General features: G+C 45.6%; 1 protein-coding gene across 2 annotated transcripts in view; it reads left to right on the top strand.

Moving 5' to 3' along the window:
* The window catches only part of AK5 (adenylate kinase 5), a 242,277-nt gene that overhangs the window by 222,512 nt on the left and 2,934 nt on the right, over positions 1-16,831 (top strand). The window contains exons 11-13 of one of the 2 annotated variants that reach the window (XM_088450068.1): positions 3,038-3,201; positions 5,364-5,480; positions 8,764-8,955. In XM_088450068.1, the coding sequence (XP_088306194.1) occupies positions 3,038-3,201; positions 5,364-5,480; positions 8,764-8,955 (473 nt within the window). Of the gene's footprint in view, positions 1-3,037; positions 3,202-5,363; positions 5,481-8,763; positions 8,956-16,831 lie in introns of those variants that run through there. The other variant, XM_088450069.1, reaches the window with a different exon arrangement.

The following is a 16,831-nucleotide window of genomic DNA, read 5'->3' as shown; positions in this document are numbered from 1 at the left end:
AAGCCCTCAGTAGAGTAGAGCCTCTAATTTTGCAGCACTGTCATTGCCTACATAGAATACTACAGCTTACAGTCCAGTCAGAACATAGAGTACTACAGCTTACAGTCCAGTCAGAACATAGAATACTACAGCTTACAGTACAGTCAGAACATAGAGTATTACAGCTTACAGTCCGGTCAGAACATAGAGTACTACAGCTTACAGTACAGTCAGAACATAGAATACTACAGCTTACAGTACAGTCAGAAGAACATAGAATACTACAGCTTACAGTCCGGTCAGAACATAGAATGCTACAGCTTACAGTCCAGTCAGAACATAGAATACTACAGCTTACAGTCCAGTCAGAACATAGAATACTACAGCTTACAGTCCAGTCAGAACATAGAATACTACAGCTTACAGTCCGGTCAGAACATAGAATACTACAGCTTACAGTCCAGTCAGAACATAGAATACTACAGCTTACAGTCCAGTCAGAACATAGAATACTACAGCTTACAGTCCAGTCAGAACATAGAATACTACAGCTTACAGTACAGTCAGAACATAGAATACTACAGCTTACAGTACAGTCAGAACATAGAATACTACAGTTTACAGTCCGGTCAGAACATAGAATACTACAGCTTACAGTCCAGTCAGAACATAGAATACTACAGCTTACAGTCCAGTCAGAACATAGAATACTACAGCTTACAGTCCGGTCAGAACATAGAATACTACAGCTTACAGTCCAGTCAGAACATAGAATACTACAGCTTACAGTCCAGTCAGAACATAGAATACTACAGCTTACAGTACAGTCAGAAGAACATAGAATACTACAGTTTACAGTACAGTCAGAAGAACATAGAATACTACAGCTTACAGTCCGGTCAGAACATAGAATACTACAGCTTACAGTCCAGTCAGAACATAGAATACTACAGCTTACAGTCCAGTCAGAACATAGAATACTACAGCTTACAGTCCGGTCAGAACATAGAATACTACAGTTTACAGTACAGTCAGAAGAACATAGAATACTACAGCTTACAGTACAGTCAGAAGAACATAGAATACTACAGTTTACAGTACAGTCAGAAGAACATAGAATACTACAGCTTACAGTCCGGTCAGAACATAGAATACTACAGCTTACAGTCCGGTCAGAACATAGAATACTACAGCTTACAGTCCAGTCAGAACATAGAATACTACAGCTTACAGTCCAGTCAGAACATAGAATACTACAGCTTACAATCCAGTCAGAACATAGAATACTACAGCTTACAGTACAGTCAGAACATAGAATACTACAGTTTACAGTCCGGTCAGAACATAGAATACTACAGCTTACAGTCCAGTCAGAACATAGAATACTACAGCTTACAGTCCAGTCAGAACATAGAATACTACAGCTTACAGTCCGGTCAGAACATAGAATACTACAGCTTACAGTCCGGTCAGAACATAGAATACTACAGCTTACAGTCCAGTCAGAACATAGAATACTACAGCTTACAGTCCAGTCAGAACATAGAATTCCCAGTTTACAGAGCAATAACGTAATAAATCAGTCGTTCCCGCATCACACTTCACACACAATTGGTTCAGAGATAAACCTGGGGGGTTGTAAGATTACTGTAGAAGACAGTCACTATAAGACATTGAAGGAGATGTACTAAGAATTGAAACGTGATAAAGTACCAACCAATCAGCTCCTAACTGCCAGTTTTCAAACACAACCTGTAAAGAGACAATTAGGAACTGATTGGTTGGTACTTTATCACTTTTCAAGGCTTAGTACACCTCCCCCTTGTCAGGCTATGTGAAGGCCTCTTGTACTCAGAAGATGAAAACATGTAGCGGCCTCTTGTTGTCTGTGTTTGTGCACATGACCAATGGTGAGCTGTTGTGTTCCAGTCACAAGCCTTGTGCATTGCGCTAATGTCGAGGCAGCGCATGCAGCCATATTTGGACAAACGCTCAGCACAGGAGAACGTGTCGTCTTCATAATTATTTGTGATTTTAAGAAGAAGTCATAAAAAGACATCAGGATGATCTAAGACAATCCTATACCTTTATCCAGAGTAAGTGGGTCACATAATTGTATCCTGTTATACAGTTCTAGAAGTTGTACTGTGCATCTGACATATACAATCGGAATATGGTCCATTGCCAGGATTTTGCCTATAATATAATGGTTAGGGGGTAGGTGCTGTCGTCACCAGCCTAAGTGCAAACTGCGCAGCTTTGCTCCTATTTTAGTAAAAAAGACCCATATTTATTATAAAGTCTGAACATTATTGTAGTATAAAAAAAAAAACTGCACCCAATAGTAAAAAATGCTAATACCCAAAATCGTACTGATCCCCAGTAATTGGCTGATGAGATAGTCAGTCAGTAGTGTAACCAATGGGGTAACAGTTATGGCAACCAGCCCAGGAGCCTCAGGTGTGGATTTAAAATAAGGGTCAACAGGGTCAAATGGTTGACAGCTGAAAAGTTGACATGGGCTAAAGTCGACATGGTCAGAAGGACAACACAAATGGTCGACACAGAAAAGGTTGGCACATTTTTTTGTTATTTTAACCCTCACCCTAAACCTCCCCCTGGTGCCTAACTCTAACCGTCCCCTTCCACAGCTTAACCTTAACCCTGCACCAAGTGCCTAACCGTAATCCTAAACTTAACCCTAAAAATCATGAAACTAATGTGTCGACCTTTTCGGTGTCGACCTTAGTCCATGTCGACCTAACTGTCCACCATTTGACCCTGTTGACCTGTGGACCCTGTCAACCCTAGTCCATGTCGACCTTTTAACTGTTGACCATTTGACCCGATCGACCTTTGTACCCTGTCGACCTATTGCCTGTCGACCTATTGTCTATGTAGACACTGTAGATCTTCCGCCCCCTTTACCAGAGCCTCATGTCCCGTTACTAACCCGCTCCTTCCGCTAGCCTCGTACGATTGCCGGATGATGCCGCTCTCTCCTCCTGTCCTGGCATACTGCTGTCTCACTCATCATTTCCTATCCTTTCTATGGAAGGTGGCCCGGGATCTGGGAAAGGGACCCAGTGTGAGAAACTGGCACAGAAATATGGACTCGCGCACCTGACTATAGGGGACCTGCTCCAGAGCGACCTCGCAGGGGCTTCAGAAAGAAGTAAACTGATAAAGGATCTCATGGAGCGGGGGGACCCGGCACCCGTGGTACGTAGCCTGGGCATGTGATAATTTGTATCCAAGGGGAGATGTATCAAGTCTCGGAGAGAGATAAAGTGGAGGCGTGTCTCAAGGCAACCAATCAGCTTCTCACTGTCATTTCACATATTGTGCTAGATACATGACAGGTAGAAGCTAATTGGTTGCTTTGAGCAGCTTCTCTACTGTACCTCTCTCCACGGCTTGATACATCTCCCCCAGTCTGCAGGGAATTTACAGACCCATAACACCAAACGTCCTGTTTTGTTCCAATTTCTCTCTGTATTTCATATACTTTCCAGGGACATAGGTCACAGGTTCCCAATCTCCACCATTACAGTCCAGGTTTTAAGGATATTTACGCTTGAGACCAGATGGCTAAATCAAATTGACTTAGGTACAAATTAAGTCACCTGTGCTCAACCATGGCTATCCTTAAAACATGGACTGTAATGGCGGACTTTGGGAACCTCGCTCTGACACAGGTTTCTGTATAGTAAGATCTTTGTGTGGTGCTGCCCCATAATGACACCATCACTGCGCCTGATTATAATGGAGCATTATTGTATGTGAAATGTTCCTTTTCCACAATTATTGATTTATAAATCCCAGAAAGTGACAATAGTGAGAGTCACATATTACATACAGGATAAAAGGTATTTTACTATTTAGTACAGAGGTTCCCAAACACGGTGCTCAAGGCACCCCAACAGTTCAGGTTTTAGGGATATCCATGGTTGAGCATAGATGGTTAAATCAAATTAACTGAAGTACTAAGTAAGTCACCTGTGGTCAAGCATGGATATCCTTAAAATCTGGACTGTTAGAGTGCCTTGAGAACCCAGCTTGGGAACCTCTGGTTTAGTTGCTATTTGCTATTGTACTTATGTGTAACTTCCCTTTTATATTGAGTTTTAATCATGCATTATTTTCCAGGAATAATCTTATATGGTAGTAGGATGACCTGCGCATGTGTTTTACCTGCTGTATTATGGTGGAAATTAAGGACTTCCTAATACTTGTCTGTGGCAGGATAGAGCCAGCTGATAAGAACGTACCATGGCAGGCAGCCAGCACAGCTCTCCATAGTGATACACTCTGACAACAATTAGCAATGCTGCAGGGAGGAAGACACATCTAAGTGCTGTATTTCATCCATAAGGGAGCATGTATAGATGTGAGCACAGCACCTGATTGATTATCCCTTGTTATCAGGTTGGGGAGACTGTCAAACATATACTGTTCCAGAGACAAAAGGTGACGTCTCCCCTTTAAATAACTTTCATGGAACAGAGGGCCTGATCCAGACCTGGTCGCTCTGACAGAGCGCTCGCTCTGAATCAGGGCCGGGTTGTTTTTTTTTTTTTAGAACGGCCTCCTGGCCGCTCGCATAGCTGTGGGTGACCACCCACAGCTATTGCGAGCGGCCATGATGATGGTCGCGATGGTCAAGACCATCGCGACCATCGGGCTTGCGATGAGACCCTTGTGGTAGGGTCTCGTGGCTGCAAGCCCCAGAGAGATTTCTGGCTCTAATCTCTCCACTGACATCACTCGCGATGTCAGTGGGGCCTCCCCCAAACAGTAGGCGTTCTCATGGGAACGCCTCCGTTTGGGCAGCCACCCCCCCGGGCCGCCTACCAAAGGGGGCGAGCTGTCACTCAACATCGACAGCACACCCCCTTTGGCGCGGAGCGACGGATTGCCCGTCACTAGCTGGGTCTCGCGCATGCGCACGACGGAGCCGGCTCCGTCGTGCGCATGCGCTGTGGGCCACCTTCGACCCAGTTGCGAGCGCTCAGCGCTTGCGACCGGGTCTGAATCAGGCCCAGAGATTAATAGGAGGAAATGTAGTAAAATTTCAAACAATAAGCTTCTTGCTAGCATTTATCAAGTTGCTTTGGGCAACTAGACGCCACCTGTCCATTTTTTAGAAGGTTTCATACATCTCCCCCCCCCCCCCAAATTCTGAAAATGTTTGCTCATTTTTTTTTTTACAGCTTTAATAGTTGAAATGTTATATATTCAGAGAATTGTGGATGAGGACCTTTGTACGTCGCGCGTAGCGCAGGGAGGTTTAGGCTCCCATCTAATAATCATTGCGTGGGGCGATGTGGACTCTCATGGAGGCTTATGGCTGTTACATACTGTGTCTCTCTGCCCCCACACAGGACATCATCCTGGACATCCTGAAAGACGCGATTAGTTCCTCGGTGGGGAGCACGAAGGGTTTCCTGCTGCAGGGATTCCCCAGGGAGATCAAACAGGCAGAAGAGTTTGAATGTAAGGTCAGTATTATTAGCATCACAGATCCCAGCAGACTTAGCTAAATATCTCTGGTTGTCGTTACTACTAGGAATTGGCAGCGCTTAGCAGAGATATAACTAGACTTTTTGGTGCCCTGTGCCAGAGAGCATGATCTTAGTGATGTTAGGCAGTAATGCCTACCACTATGCCACCGTGTTGCCCACTGAAATCTGAATTTACACATTACTAGGGCGGATCTGCCCCATTATGGTCTCACTGCCAGTATAAGGCACATAGGTGCCAGCTCTGTGGGTTATGTAGATGCTGGTGCTCCCCCAATATTTGTCCCGCCACTAACCATTTGTATTCAGAGGATATTTTAGTCATATGGGGGAGGAGGGGTAACCAGATCGCCCCGAATAATATTTGGCTCATATGGACACAGAGTGTGACGGTTCCCTTTTAAGAAATACTTTACACCATGACTGTTCCTGCGATGTGTCTGCGACACGAGTATATGAATAGACTGCGAGCAGATGGCCTTAGTCATAGGCAGAGACGTACGCCCTCCCATCACACCCTGTGCGCTGGCATTATTCCTCCTCTGTGCTTTATATTATCTGGTTATTACACACCAACAGCGGCGTCACTTCCCTGCCAGGCGCAATAAGACGGCACATTTCACACCAGGATACGTTCAGCTCGTTCCACCTTCAGACAGATCTCAGACCTTCAGCTCCACACAAGGAGGGTTCCCAGAGCCAGCGGCAGGCTGAGCAGATTAGTCCTGATCCAGGGGGAGATTCTCCATACAGCGCATTCCTGCAGACGGAGCTGACAACCCTCCGCTGCCGCCATAGAAACCGCCATCAGTTAGGAAACAGAAATCATTCAAATAATTTACATTTTCAGACTTATTTAATTGCACTTTGGGAATGACAAACTGGCTGTAACTGACAGCAGCCAATCAGTGACCCCTCTGGGCGATTAGCACCCGCCCCCCTCAGCGCCCCTGGATACTGGGGATGTAACAGTAGCGCAGTGATTACTTTTTAGGTCTGTGTACTGGCAGGTCCCTTAAACTTGTACGTATTGTATGAAGCACAGCACCACTCGCCTGGAGTTATCATGTAAAGGATAGTATACATGATGTAGGTCATTTACACACACAGGGCCCGATTCAGACCCGGTCGCTAAGCTGCGGACGCACGCTATGGGCGATCGCCTGTCTGCGCATGCATCACAGTGCGCGTGCGTGAACCAGTCGTTGCGATCGGGAATCGGACTCTCTTAACACAAAGACTGGACGCTACTTTGAGTGACAAATAGCGCCGTTTGTGGGTGGTAACAGGGGAAGGTGCTTGTGAATGGGGGAGTGGTGCTACGATCGCAGGCGTGTCTGGGCGTCAAAACAGAGTTTTATGGGTGTGCATAATTAGCATGGAGGCATCATTGTACACGTCACCTGGTTGTATTTCAGCCTGCAGTGATCACAGTGCTTGTGGCGGGGTAGGGTCTACTTCAAGTGCTGCGTGCAGCTCCGATGGCTCTCGATGTTACCGATTAATCATTCACTTCCTGGAGATGACGTGTGTTAAGAGATAAAAGTGGGCGACTTTATACTCAGGCATGCGTTCGCTCTGCTGTTGCTCTCTGAGACATAGAGGGCGTCCTTACACCAGATAGTGCGATCGTGGAATTTGCATACCCGGCCCCTTTTGGCTGCGAGAGAGCGCAGCTTAGCATCCGGGTCTGAATCGACCCCATACTCCGCAGTGCTGTACAGAGAATAATTAGTCGCTCATCACGTAACGTCAGTTCCTGCCACAGTGAAGTTTAGAATCTATGGGGTCTATTTACTAAGCCTTGGATGATAAAGTGAATGGAGATAAAGTACCAGCCAACCAGCTCCTAACTGTAATTCTTTAAACACAGTCTGTGACATGGCAGTTAGGAGCTGATTGGCTGGTACTTTATCTTTGTTCAGTTTATCTCCATCCAAGGCTTAGTACATAAGCCCCTATATTCTCTGTCACGTGTGTATACACACACACATAATAGATATGCCACTTTCCTGCTGTTATGCGCACGCATTGGTTCAACCGCCCAAGGCGCGCGTATATCAGAGCGTGACAGCACACGCAGGAGTTATTGGCCCTTGTCGATGAAATAGGGTGAAACAGATTCAAAATTGGAGGAAATTAGACTTGGACGGACCATTAATATTATCTCATGACACCAGGAAAACATGGACAGACTCGTATGTTATATATGAAAATGAAGCCGCTATTTCTGCGCTGTGGGCACTGGCGTAACTATAGAGGGTGCAAAGGGTGCGCTTGCTCTGAGGCTCGGCGGCTTAAGGGGCCCACCGGCCCAGCAAGCGACCCCCTACACCCCCTATAGTCAAATACAGCACCGATGTTATTTTTAATCAGGAGCCGATTGGATCGAGACCGGCGTCTGATTAAAAATGATATCTGCTCTCTTAGAAGCTGGGAGGAGGCGTGGCTATGGTGACATCCCAGTACCACGGCCACGCCTCCTCCCAGCTTCAGTAAGTTCAGTGAGGAGAGACGGAGCGGCGCGCCGGACTCAGGAGGAGGTGAGTAGTGCTGGGGTGCGGGGGGAGTTAGTGCATAGTTTGACATGTGGGAGCCCCCATACCTCTAGTTACGCCCCTGGCTGTGGGGTTAGGTGAGGACGGCTAGCAGCTGAGTCTGTGATGACTATGACTCACTACATGCATATATGGTGTCAATTATACTAATCATTATTTTAAACCCACGTGTAAAAATTTTATTTACTGTAGGGCTCTGTGACCGATATAGAGATACCGTTACTGTTTCTCTGTATACACCACAATAAAACACCTCATTGAGACGGCCAACATCAATTTAAAGTAGAAAACACTGCGCTGGGGGAATCGCAAGTAAAAATTACAAATAAAGACCAAGTTCTTTGGTTACTAAGCAGCACTTTTTAAATCTGCCACGTCTTCTGCGGTTTTGACCGGTGAATTTAAAGGGACAATAATACGTGTTTTGTATTTAATTTTATTGCCCCTTTAAGTCCAGCGCCCGCAACTGTCAAAAACGCAGCGGCTTTGAAAAGCTGCACCGAGATGATGTAGCCCTGAATGTTCATCATACTGTCTACTTTTATATGGCCACAGTACGTTACGAATTACGATGTATATTATTATTGTCTTGGAATGATTTTGTTGCGCGCTATATTTAGTTATTTTAGGTGGAGGTGTTTGCAGCACTTATCTCCAGCGTTTTCATGCCGTTGTCTGTGTGTTCTGCTTTTTTGCATGATCAGCTGAGTAAACCAAACCTTGTGCTGTACCTGGACTGTTCTGCTGAATGTATGACCACGCGGCTTGTCCAGAGGAGTAAGAGCGTCCATCGGAGTGACGTCTGCGCGGACACCATCAGGAGGAGGCTGCAGATCTTCTATCAGGCTGTGGAGCCCATACTCGCATACTATGAAACAAAGGCTGTGCTATATAAGGTAACGTAACAGATATTGTAGCCTGAGGAGGGTCAGGACTTGTGGGGCAAATGGTGACAATCTATATAATAAGCGAGAAAGTGTGTGTGTGTTTATGTCCTTTGTGCACAGCCAGAGTTTTGGACCCAAATTTGGCATGTTGGTGTAGTTTGAACATGATTAGATATTTGTCTAGGTTTGAACTTCATCAGGGCCACACACTGTCACACAATCCCATAAAACTGGGATACTCTTAAATTACACAGGTTCTGGGGCTGAGGGGCCGGATTCCAACACACACTGTCACAGTGCCTGGCAGGCTCATGATCAGCTCAGCACTCGATACATTCAAACTATGGCAGACAGCATAATCAATCCACAATCTTTGATCCTGGCAAAGCTTAGCATACGGAGATTACAAACAGTCTGAGACTACGCTGCCTGCACTGTCAGTTACTCCTAATGTGCATAGCTATCCAGGTTATAGGTGATGACAATGTAAAAAAATTAAGGCTGCAGGTGTACTTCAGGGTCCAGTCTTCCACCGGAGCAACGCCGGGGATCCCAGCTAGTAAATGATAAAATAATAATTGCTAACAATTATTATTAACAGACATGTGAATGTCTATGATTTAGTTGTGAGGAAAACTAAAGTTATACACTCATTGGGGATCATGCTTCCACTTTTATTCCCCTTACACTGTGTTTGTCACAGCATCAGGCGGCCATTTTGTTGTGCCAAAGTAATAATATTCCTGAGAGTGCAACCTACGAAGTCACTAGAAACTAGAAACATCACTGAGGGCTCATGTCTCACCGATGTCACCAATTCCGATGTCGCTGCTGGGTGCGGGTTCAGGGTGTTGCAGCTGTGCATTGTGCCGTTTCAGACACCCTGCAAGTCAACTGTGGACACTATGGGGCAGAAATGGTGCCCCCCACTAGGCCCAGCACAGTGGCATCGCTTGCCCACCCCAAATTACAGTCCTGTTTGTGGGCAATGTAGATACAGTCATTTTTTAACACCTATGACATCACATGTAATCATTTTATGTCAGATTGGTAGATATAGGGCAATGGGAGACCGGCATAGTCTTCTGTGTCTGTCGCTGTCATTGTTTGTGTCCCCAGCACCTTGTGGCTTTAATCCCCGATATTGGCACCATAAGCAACTAGAGACCCATTTACTGAGCAGTAACAACCAGAGACTGATCACCACTCCATACATCCCTGGGCAAGATTCTGCTTTGTGTCCCCGACCAGAAAACTGAGTAATCCAGGTCCCTAAAATAACCCAATAATCCACAACAACACGACCACTAAACCGATGTCTGAATAGCCGGCAATGTACAGTATGTAATAGTCCCATTATTTATTCAATTTGCTTGTGATCATTTTCCCCATATAGGTCCGATCGCAACGGTGATTACGCACGCCGTTCAACTGCGATAGTATGCTAATCCATTGCGATCGCTGTGACATTGCAGCATAACACAAGGACGCCCACTTTACCTTACACACATCTGTAATGTTTAGCAAGACTGCGAAACCATCGGTACTATCGAGTACCATCGCAGCCTCACGCACACTTGCACAAGTTCTGACCTTACTCAGGAATTGCTAACTTCAGCGCACGCTATGAGACCTCAGGCTGCGTAGGGCATCACAGTGGATAATGTATGCACGCCCCTGCAACGGCGTTCCAACTGCATTTCCCTGACCACCCCCCTGTAACCACCCACAAACGCCACTTCCTGTCAATCACTCTGCGATGGGTCTGTGTAGTCCTTGTGATCGCAGTGGCCGGGTGACGATTGCGTGCGTATTAGCAACTGCGATCCAAGATAATTCAGGCGCATAGTTGGTTAGAAGAATTATTGTTACATTATTTGTACTTTAAAGCTAACAAAGCAGTTTTCAAATCGATTTTTTTGACCTCCGTCTCCTGGAATTGTGACCATAATTACTCGACACAAGACTGTAAAAGCTCCAGGAAGAGCCTCCGGTTACTCGCACAAGTGACTGGAATAGCAGCAATTGTTTCATTACGGTTTGTCGTCATTCCTGGACCTGTGAATCCTTCTGCTGTTTGGAGAACAAGACGATCCTCTTGCCAAGAATAGCAGCAGCCAAATTTAATGGTGTTTCCGTGTGATGGGAGAACGGGCCGGGTTCCTATAAATCATCTGCACGCATCCATCTGCCTGGCGCAGACTGCTAGTGCGAGATCTCTGATCCGAGTCGTCTCCATCTGGCAACGTTCCTCCCGGGGTCTCAGACCAGAGCACCTCAGACCTCAAACGGTTCCTTTTGGAACATGGACAGAAATGTAAATCTCCTACTGATCTACTTGTAACTCCGTAAGGTGGAATCACAGTCACTTGGCCTCTATTGAGGGCGATTGAACAGATTATATTCAGGGCAGACAGCTGTCGGGCAAACAGAATTCCACATTTAATTCTTGGGATAATACAATGAAATGTGGATGTTTTTGGTGCTGTTCCATCTCTTCCTGGACCTGACCTCACTGCATTTCATCTGTGTAAATAAATATAAATGGGAATAATTCAGCCATATTTCCACGTGCGTCACCATCTAGACATACGTTTTGCTAATTTGCATACCATTACTCATTTGTGTTAAGTATTCAAAGTAAAAGGCTTGAAATCATTAAAGCAGAGCTCCCAGCTGTCCTGAAATAAGCAGGACAGTCCTGATTTTAAGACTTCTGTCCCAAATGCCAGGATGGAACTGTAGTGGGTACCGTGCACAACTGTCGCTGGCGTGTGGTACTGCGGAGGTGGGAGGGGTCATGACATGGCCGCACCCTCAGCTTGGCATAACTCCATTACGGAGGTGTGCCCTGATTAATAAAGTTCGACATTTTGAGAGTTATGGTTAAAGGGCAATTTCTACACAAGCAATTTGTACCCTATGGAACCAAAATGTTCCACTAGCCTAGAACAGATCTCTTTGTAATTTAGAAATAATACGACCAGGTTACATTTTCAGATGGAACAGAAATCATTTGGGGAATTCTGGGAAAAAATAGAATTAAAAATTTGTTTTAATTGGTCTATAAAATGACAATAAAAGTGGAGCTAGATTTTGGAGGGGAAAAAAAGAAAATCCAAGATGGCTGCCTGACCGGAATCGGTATGATTTACCGGCGGACCAATGCCCGGCGGTTGGAATCCCGACAGCGGCATCCCGGTAGAGGAGGAAATCCAGATCGCCCCCAGGTAGGTATATACTAACCTATTTCTACCCCCTATCCCTCCATTAGGGGTTCCTAACCCTAACCTTCCCCCCCAGTGCCTAATCCTAACCACCCTTCCCCGCCGCCTAAACCTAAGTCCCCTGGGGGTGTGCCTAACCCTAAGTCTCCCCTCCCCCCCCCCCCGGGAACCCTAAACCTAACCCCCCCTTGTGGCTATCCACGCTCAGCGTCCCTTCGATCGGGATGCCAGGCGTCGGGCTCCCGGCATATGTCTAATGACAGGCGTCGGCATATCAACACCTGTCTTTAGACCCTTGCCGGCATATGACGGTCGGGAACCCGGCTGTCGGGATTTGGTCCGCCGGCTTCCCGAGTGCATACCGCCTGACATATCACCAAAGCGCCTTCTGTCCTCACCTAATTTTCATTGTGCTCTATAAGACTGGCTGAGCCCACATTCTATAGCGATATAGCACCATAAGATTTCCACCTGTAAAAATAATTGATGTGGATCAGATAATTCCCCAAAGCAACTTTACTTTTATAGAATAAACCTTATATAGCTTATTTTATATATATATATATATATAATATATATATATATATATATATATATATATATATATATAGCTATTTATTTTCAGGGCCTGATCAGGGGATTCAGCTACGCTCAGATAATAAATAGTACACTTGTAGCCCCATGCCCAAACACCCACCCACCAATGTTTGCATTCGTATTCAGCGGTACATACCACCCAATGAGACAGCTGAGGTTGTGACTGTCCTGCCAGAATCAGGACAGATGGCAGACTGTGCCGCCGTCTCCTACCTGCTCTGCCAGCTTTCACTGCCAGCTGCTGCTTGTGTAGTGACCTCAAGCTATATATCTGAATACTGACTACATCCCCTCCTTCCCGCTGTCACACACACAATGATGAGGGGTCCGTCCGTCCCGCCCCCAAATACTGGCCGTACACAGACCAAACAGCGTGCTCACCACAGATGGTCTCCTCTTTCCTGCATTGCCCCCGCAGTTCCCCCAAACTCCCGCGCCCTAGGCTCCACCCTGGTCAGCCCATCAGCGATTCAGTATTACAGAAAATCCACCACAAAATGAAAAAAGTCAAATATGTATCCTGTATGCTGAGAACAATTATAAAAAAAAAAGATAATTAGCCTAACAAAACACGGGGACATATTTTAATGACTAAAACAATTGTCGTTTTAAGACCTTTCAGTAGAATATGTTCTCAAATTGGAATCATTTCTGCAAAGCCCAATATCCCTCAGGAGAATTTCCCGACGTCTCTTCTTAAAGAATTGTAAAAAATAAAATAAAAAAATCTTGTTAACATGATATTCACAAAGTTTTATGCATTTTTAAAAAGTAATAAACTATATTAGAAGCAGCACACAGACACACACACTGTATTAGACGCAGCACAGACACACAAACTATATTAGACGCAGACACACAAACTGTATTAGACGCAGCACAGACACACAAACTGTATTAGACGCAGCACAGACACACAAACTGTATTAGACGCAGACACACAAACTGTATTAGAAGCAGCACAGACACACACACTGTATTAGACGCAGCACAGACACACAAACTGTGTTAGAAGCAGCACACAGACACACACACTGTATTAGAAGCAGCAAACAGACACACACACTATTAGAAGCAGCACACAGACACACACACTGTATTAGACGCAGCACAGACACACAAACTGTATTAGATGCAGCACACAGACACACACACTGTATTAGAAGCAGCAAACAGACACACACTATTAGAAGCAGCACACAGACACAAACTGTATTAGAATAGAAGCAGCACACAGATACAAACTGTATTAGAAGCAGCACACAGACACAATGTATTAGATGCAGCACAAAGACACACACACACTGTATTAGAAGCAGCACACAGACACACAAACTGTATTAGAAGCAGCACACAGACACACCAACTGTGTTAGAAGCAGCACACAGACACACAAACTGTATTAGAAGCAGCACACAGACACACAAACTGTATTAGAAGCAGCACACAGACACACAAACTGTGTTAGAAGCAGCACAGACACAAACTGTGTTAGATGCAGCACACAGACACACAAACTGTGTTAGATGCAGCACACAGACACAAACTGTGTTAGATGCAGCACACAGACATACAAACTGTTAGAAGCAGCACACAGACACACAAACTGTATTAGAAGCAGCACACAGACACACAAACTGTTAGAAGCAGCACACAGACACAAACTGTATTAGAAGCAGCACAGACACACAAACTGTATTAGAAGCAGCACACAGACACACAAACTGTTAGAAGCAGCACACAGACACAAACTGTATTAGAAGCAGCACAGACACACAAACTGTATTAGAAGCAGCACACAGACACACAAACTGTTAGAAGCAGCACACAGACACACACACTGTATTAGAAGCAGCACACAGACACAAACTGTATTAGAAGCAGCACACAGACACACACACTGTATTAGAAGCAGCACACAGACACAAACTGTGTTAGAAACAGCACAGACACACAAACTGTATTAGAAGCAGCACACAGACACACAAACTGTGTTACAAGCAGCACACAGACACACAAACTGTGTTAGATGCAGCACACATACACAAACTGTGTTAGAAGCAGCACACAGACACACAAACTGTGTTAGAAGCAGCACACAGACACACAAACTGTATTAGAAGCAGCACACAGACACACAAACTGTGTTAGAAGCAGCACACAGACACACACACTGTATTAGATGCAGCAGACAGACACACACACACTGTATTAGAAGCAGCACACAGACACACACACTGTATTAGAAGCAGCAAACAGACACACACACTGTATAAGAAGCAGCACAGACACACACACTGTATTAGATGCAGCACACAGACACACACACTGTATTAGATGCAGCACACAGACACACACACTGTATTAGAAGCAGCACACAGACACACACACTGTATTAGAAGCAGCACAGACACACAAACTGTGTTACAAGAAGCACACACACACAAACTGTGTTACAAGAAGCACACAGACACACACACTGTGTTAGAAGCAGCACAGACACACAAACTGTATTAGAAGCAGCACACAGACACAAACTGTGTTAGATGCAGCACACAGACACACAAACTGTGTTACAAGAAGCACACAGACACACACACTGTGTTAGAAGCAGCACAGACACACAAACTGTGTTAGATGCAGCACACAGACACAAACTGTATTAGAAGCAGCACACAGACACACACACTGTATTAGATGCAACACACAGACACACACACTGTTAGAAGCAGCACAGACACAAACTGTGTTAATTGTAAATTTAAATAAAAATATTGTAACAAATTAGTCACAGAATCATGACATGACAGCAAGTTTGCTTCTCCTACTTGATATGTAAATGTGCCGTAATGTTTGAAACATTACCCCCCCCCCATGGGAAAGTCCTATGGGGAGGTGTTTTTTGCTCCTGGGACTGCCAGTCCCGACAGCAATTAGTAGGGAGCGCTTCGAATGGGAAGTCACTGCTGCAGCCAATGCAGTCCCTAGAAGCCTGGGCTGTTTGTTAATTTGTGCGCGTGTGCGGAATCGTGATATGCGTAAAAGCTGGCTGCACCGAGACCGGCAGAGAGCAGACTCGAGCATCGAGCAGATCCCCTGGGAGGCGGAGGTAGGAGCCGCTGCTGCTGGTAACTAAAAGCAAAGCAGCCGTACACTCACATGGGAGCCATCTGGAGATATGCGTAGAACTCCGCATACGAGTTAGGGATACCCGGGATTGGCTCAATTAATGGGGTGGGTGGGCATGGATGAAGTCATGGATTTAAAGTTGAACGGACGTCAGTTATTGTGCTGTGAATGTGCTGGTTTCCGTACTCGGGTTATGTACTAATATTTCTCCGTAATCAGGTTTGTGGGATTCGTCCAGATGAGGGCACATTCACCTGAAGAGCCCTAGACAGAGACTGGCAATTGTATCGTAATCCCAGTAATGTTGTGTTTGTGCAGAGCCGGAACTAGGGGCATCCGAGTGTCTGCCCAGGACGCAGGACTGAGGGAGCGATCGCGGTAAGACCTGTATTTGGCTTGCCGGCAGCCTGGAATGTCAGTCTGTCGCCTGTTGAGCCGCCCAGTGCGTCCTAAGGACATGACCAGTGCTCATCTTTCTGGCTTGGCCACCTCTTTGTGAATTCATTACGTCACTCGTGCATCATAATTTGCAAGAGTATATTCTGCGAGCAGATGTCGCTATACAATGTGGCAGCTGGTTATCCCTGAATTGCGTGTTCATTTTATTTAGCGGTTTCCTTGGCCTGTACCCCCACCGCGATGGGACTGACATTCTCTATAGGGTGATTAAATGCTATACAGGAATTGTGCCAACAGTCCCGGACACAAGGAACGTCATTATACACAGGAGGCCGACGTGTCAGCATTGTGAATGTTGACCATGCGAATTTGCATTGGTGACAGGAGTATGCCTAACCCTAACCACAGCCCGACTCATACCCTAAAATTCCCTGCTATCCAGGATAAATAACAGAGGTGGGGTCTCCGAGTGGTAGGTCACATTCACAAACAAACTTTCATAACTTTCATAGCAAATGCAGACGGACTTACCT

The sequence above is a fragment of the Taudactylus pleione genome, unplaced genomic scaffold (assembly GCF_031769625.1).
Source record: "Taudactylus pleione unplaced genomic scaffold, aTauple2 ptg000506l, whole genome shotgun sequence".
In the NCBI taxonomy this organism is placed as follows: Eukaryota; Metazoa; Chordata; class Amphibia; order Anura; family Myobatrachidae; genus Taudactylus; species Taudactylus pleione.
The sequence above is the reverse complement of the archived record's forward strand: the minus strand, read 5'-3'. Positions and strand labels throughout refer to the sequence as shown.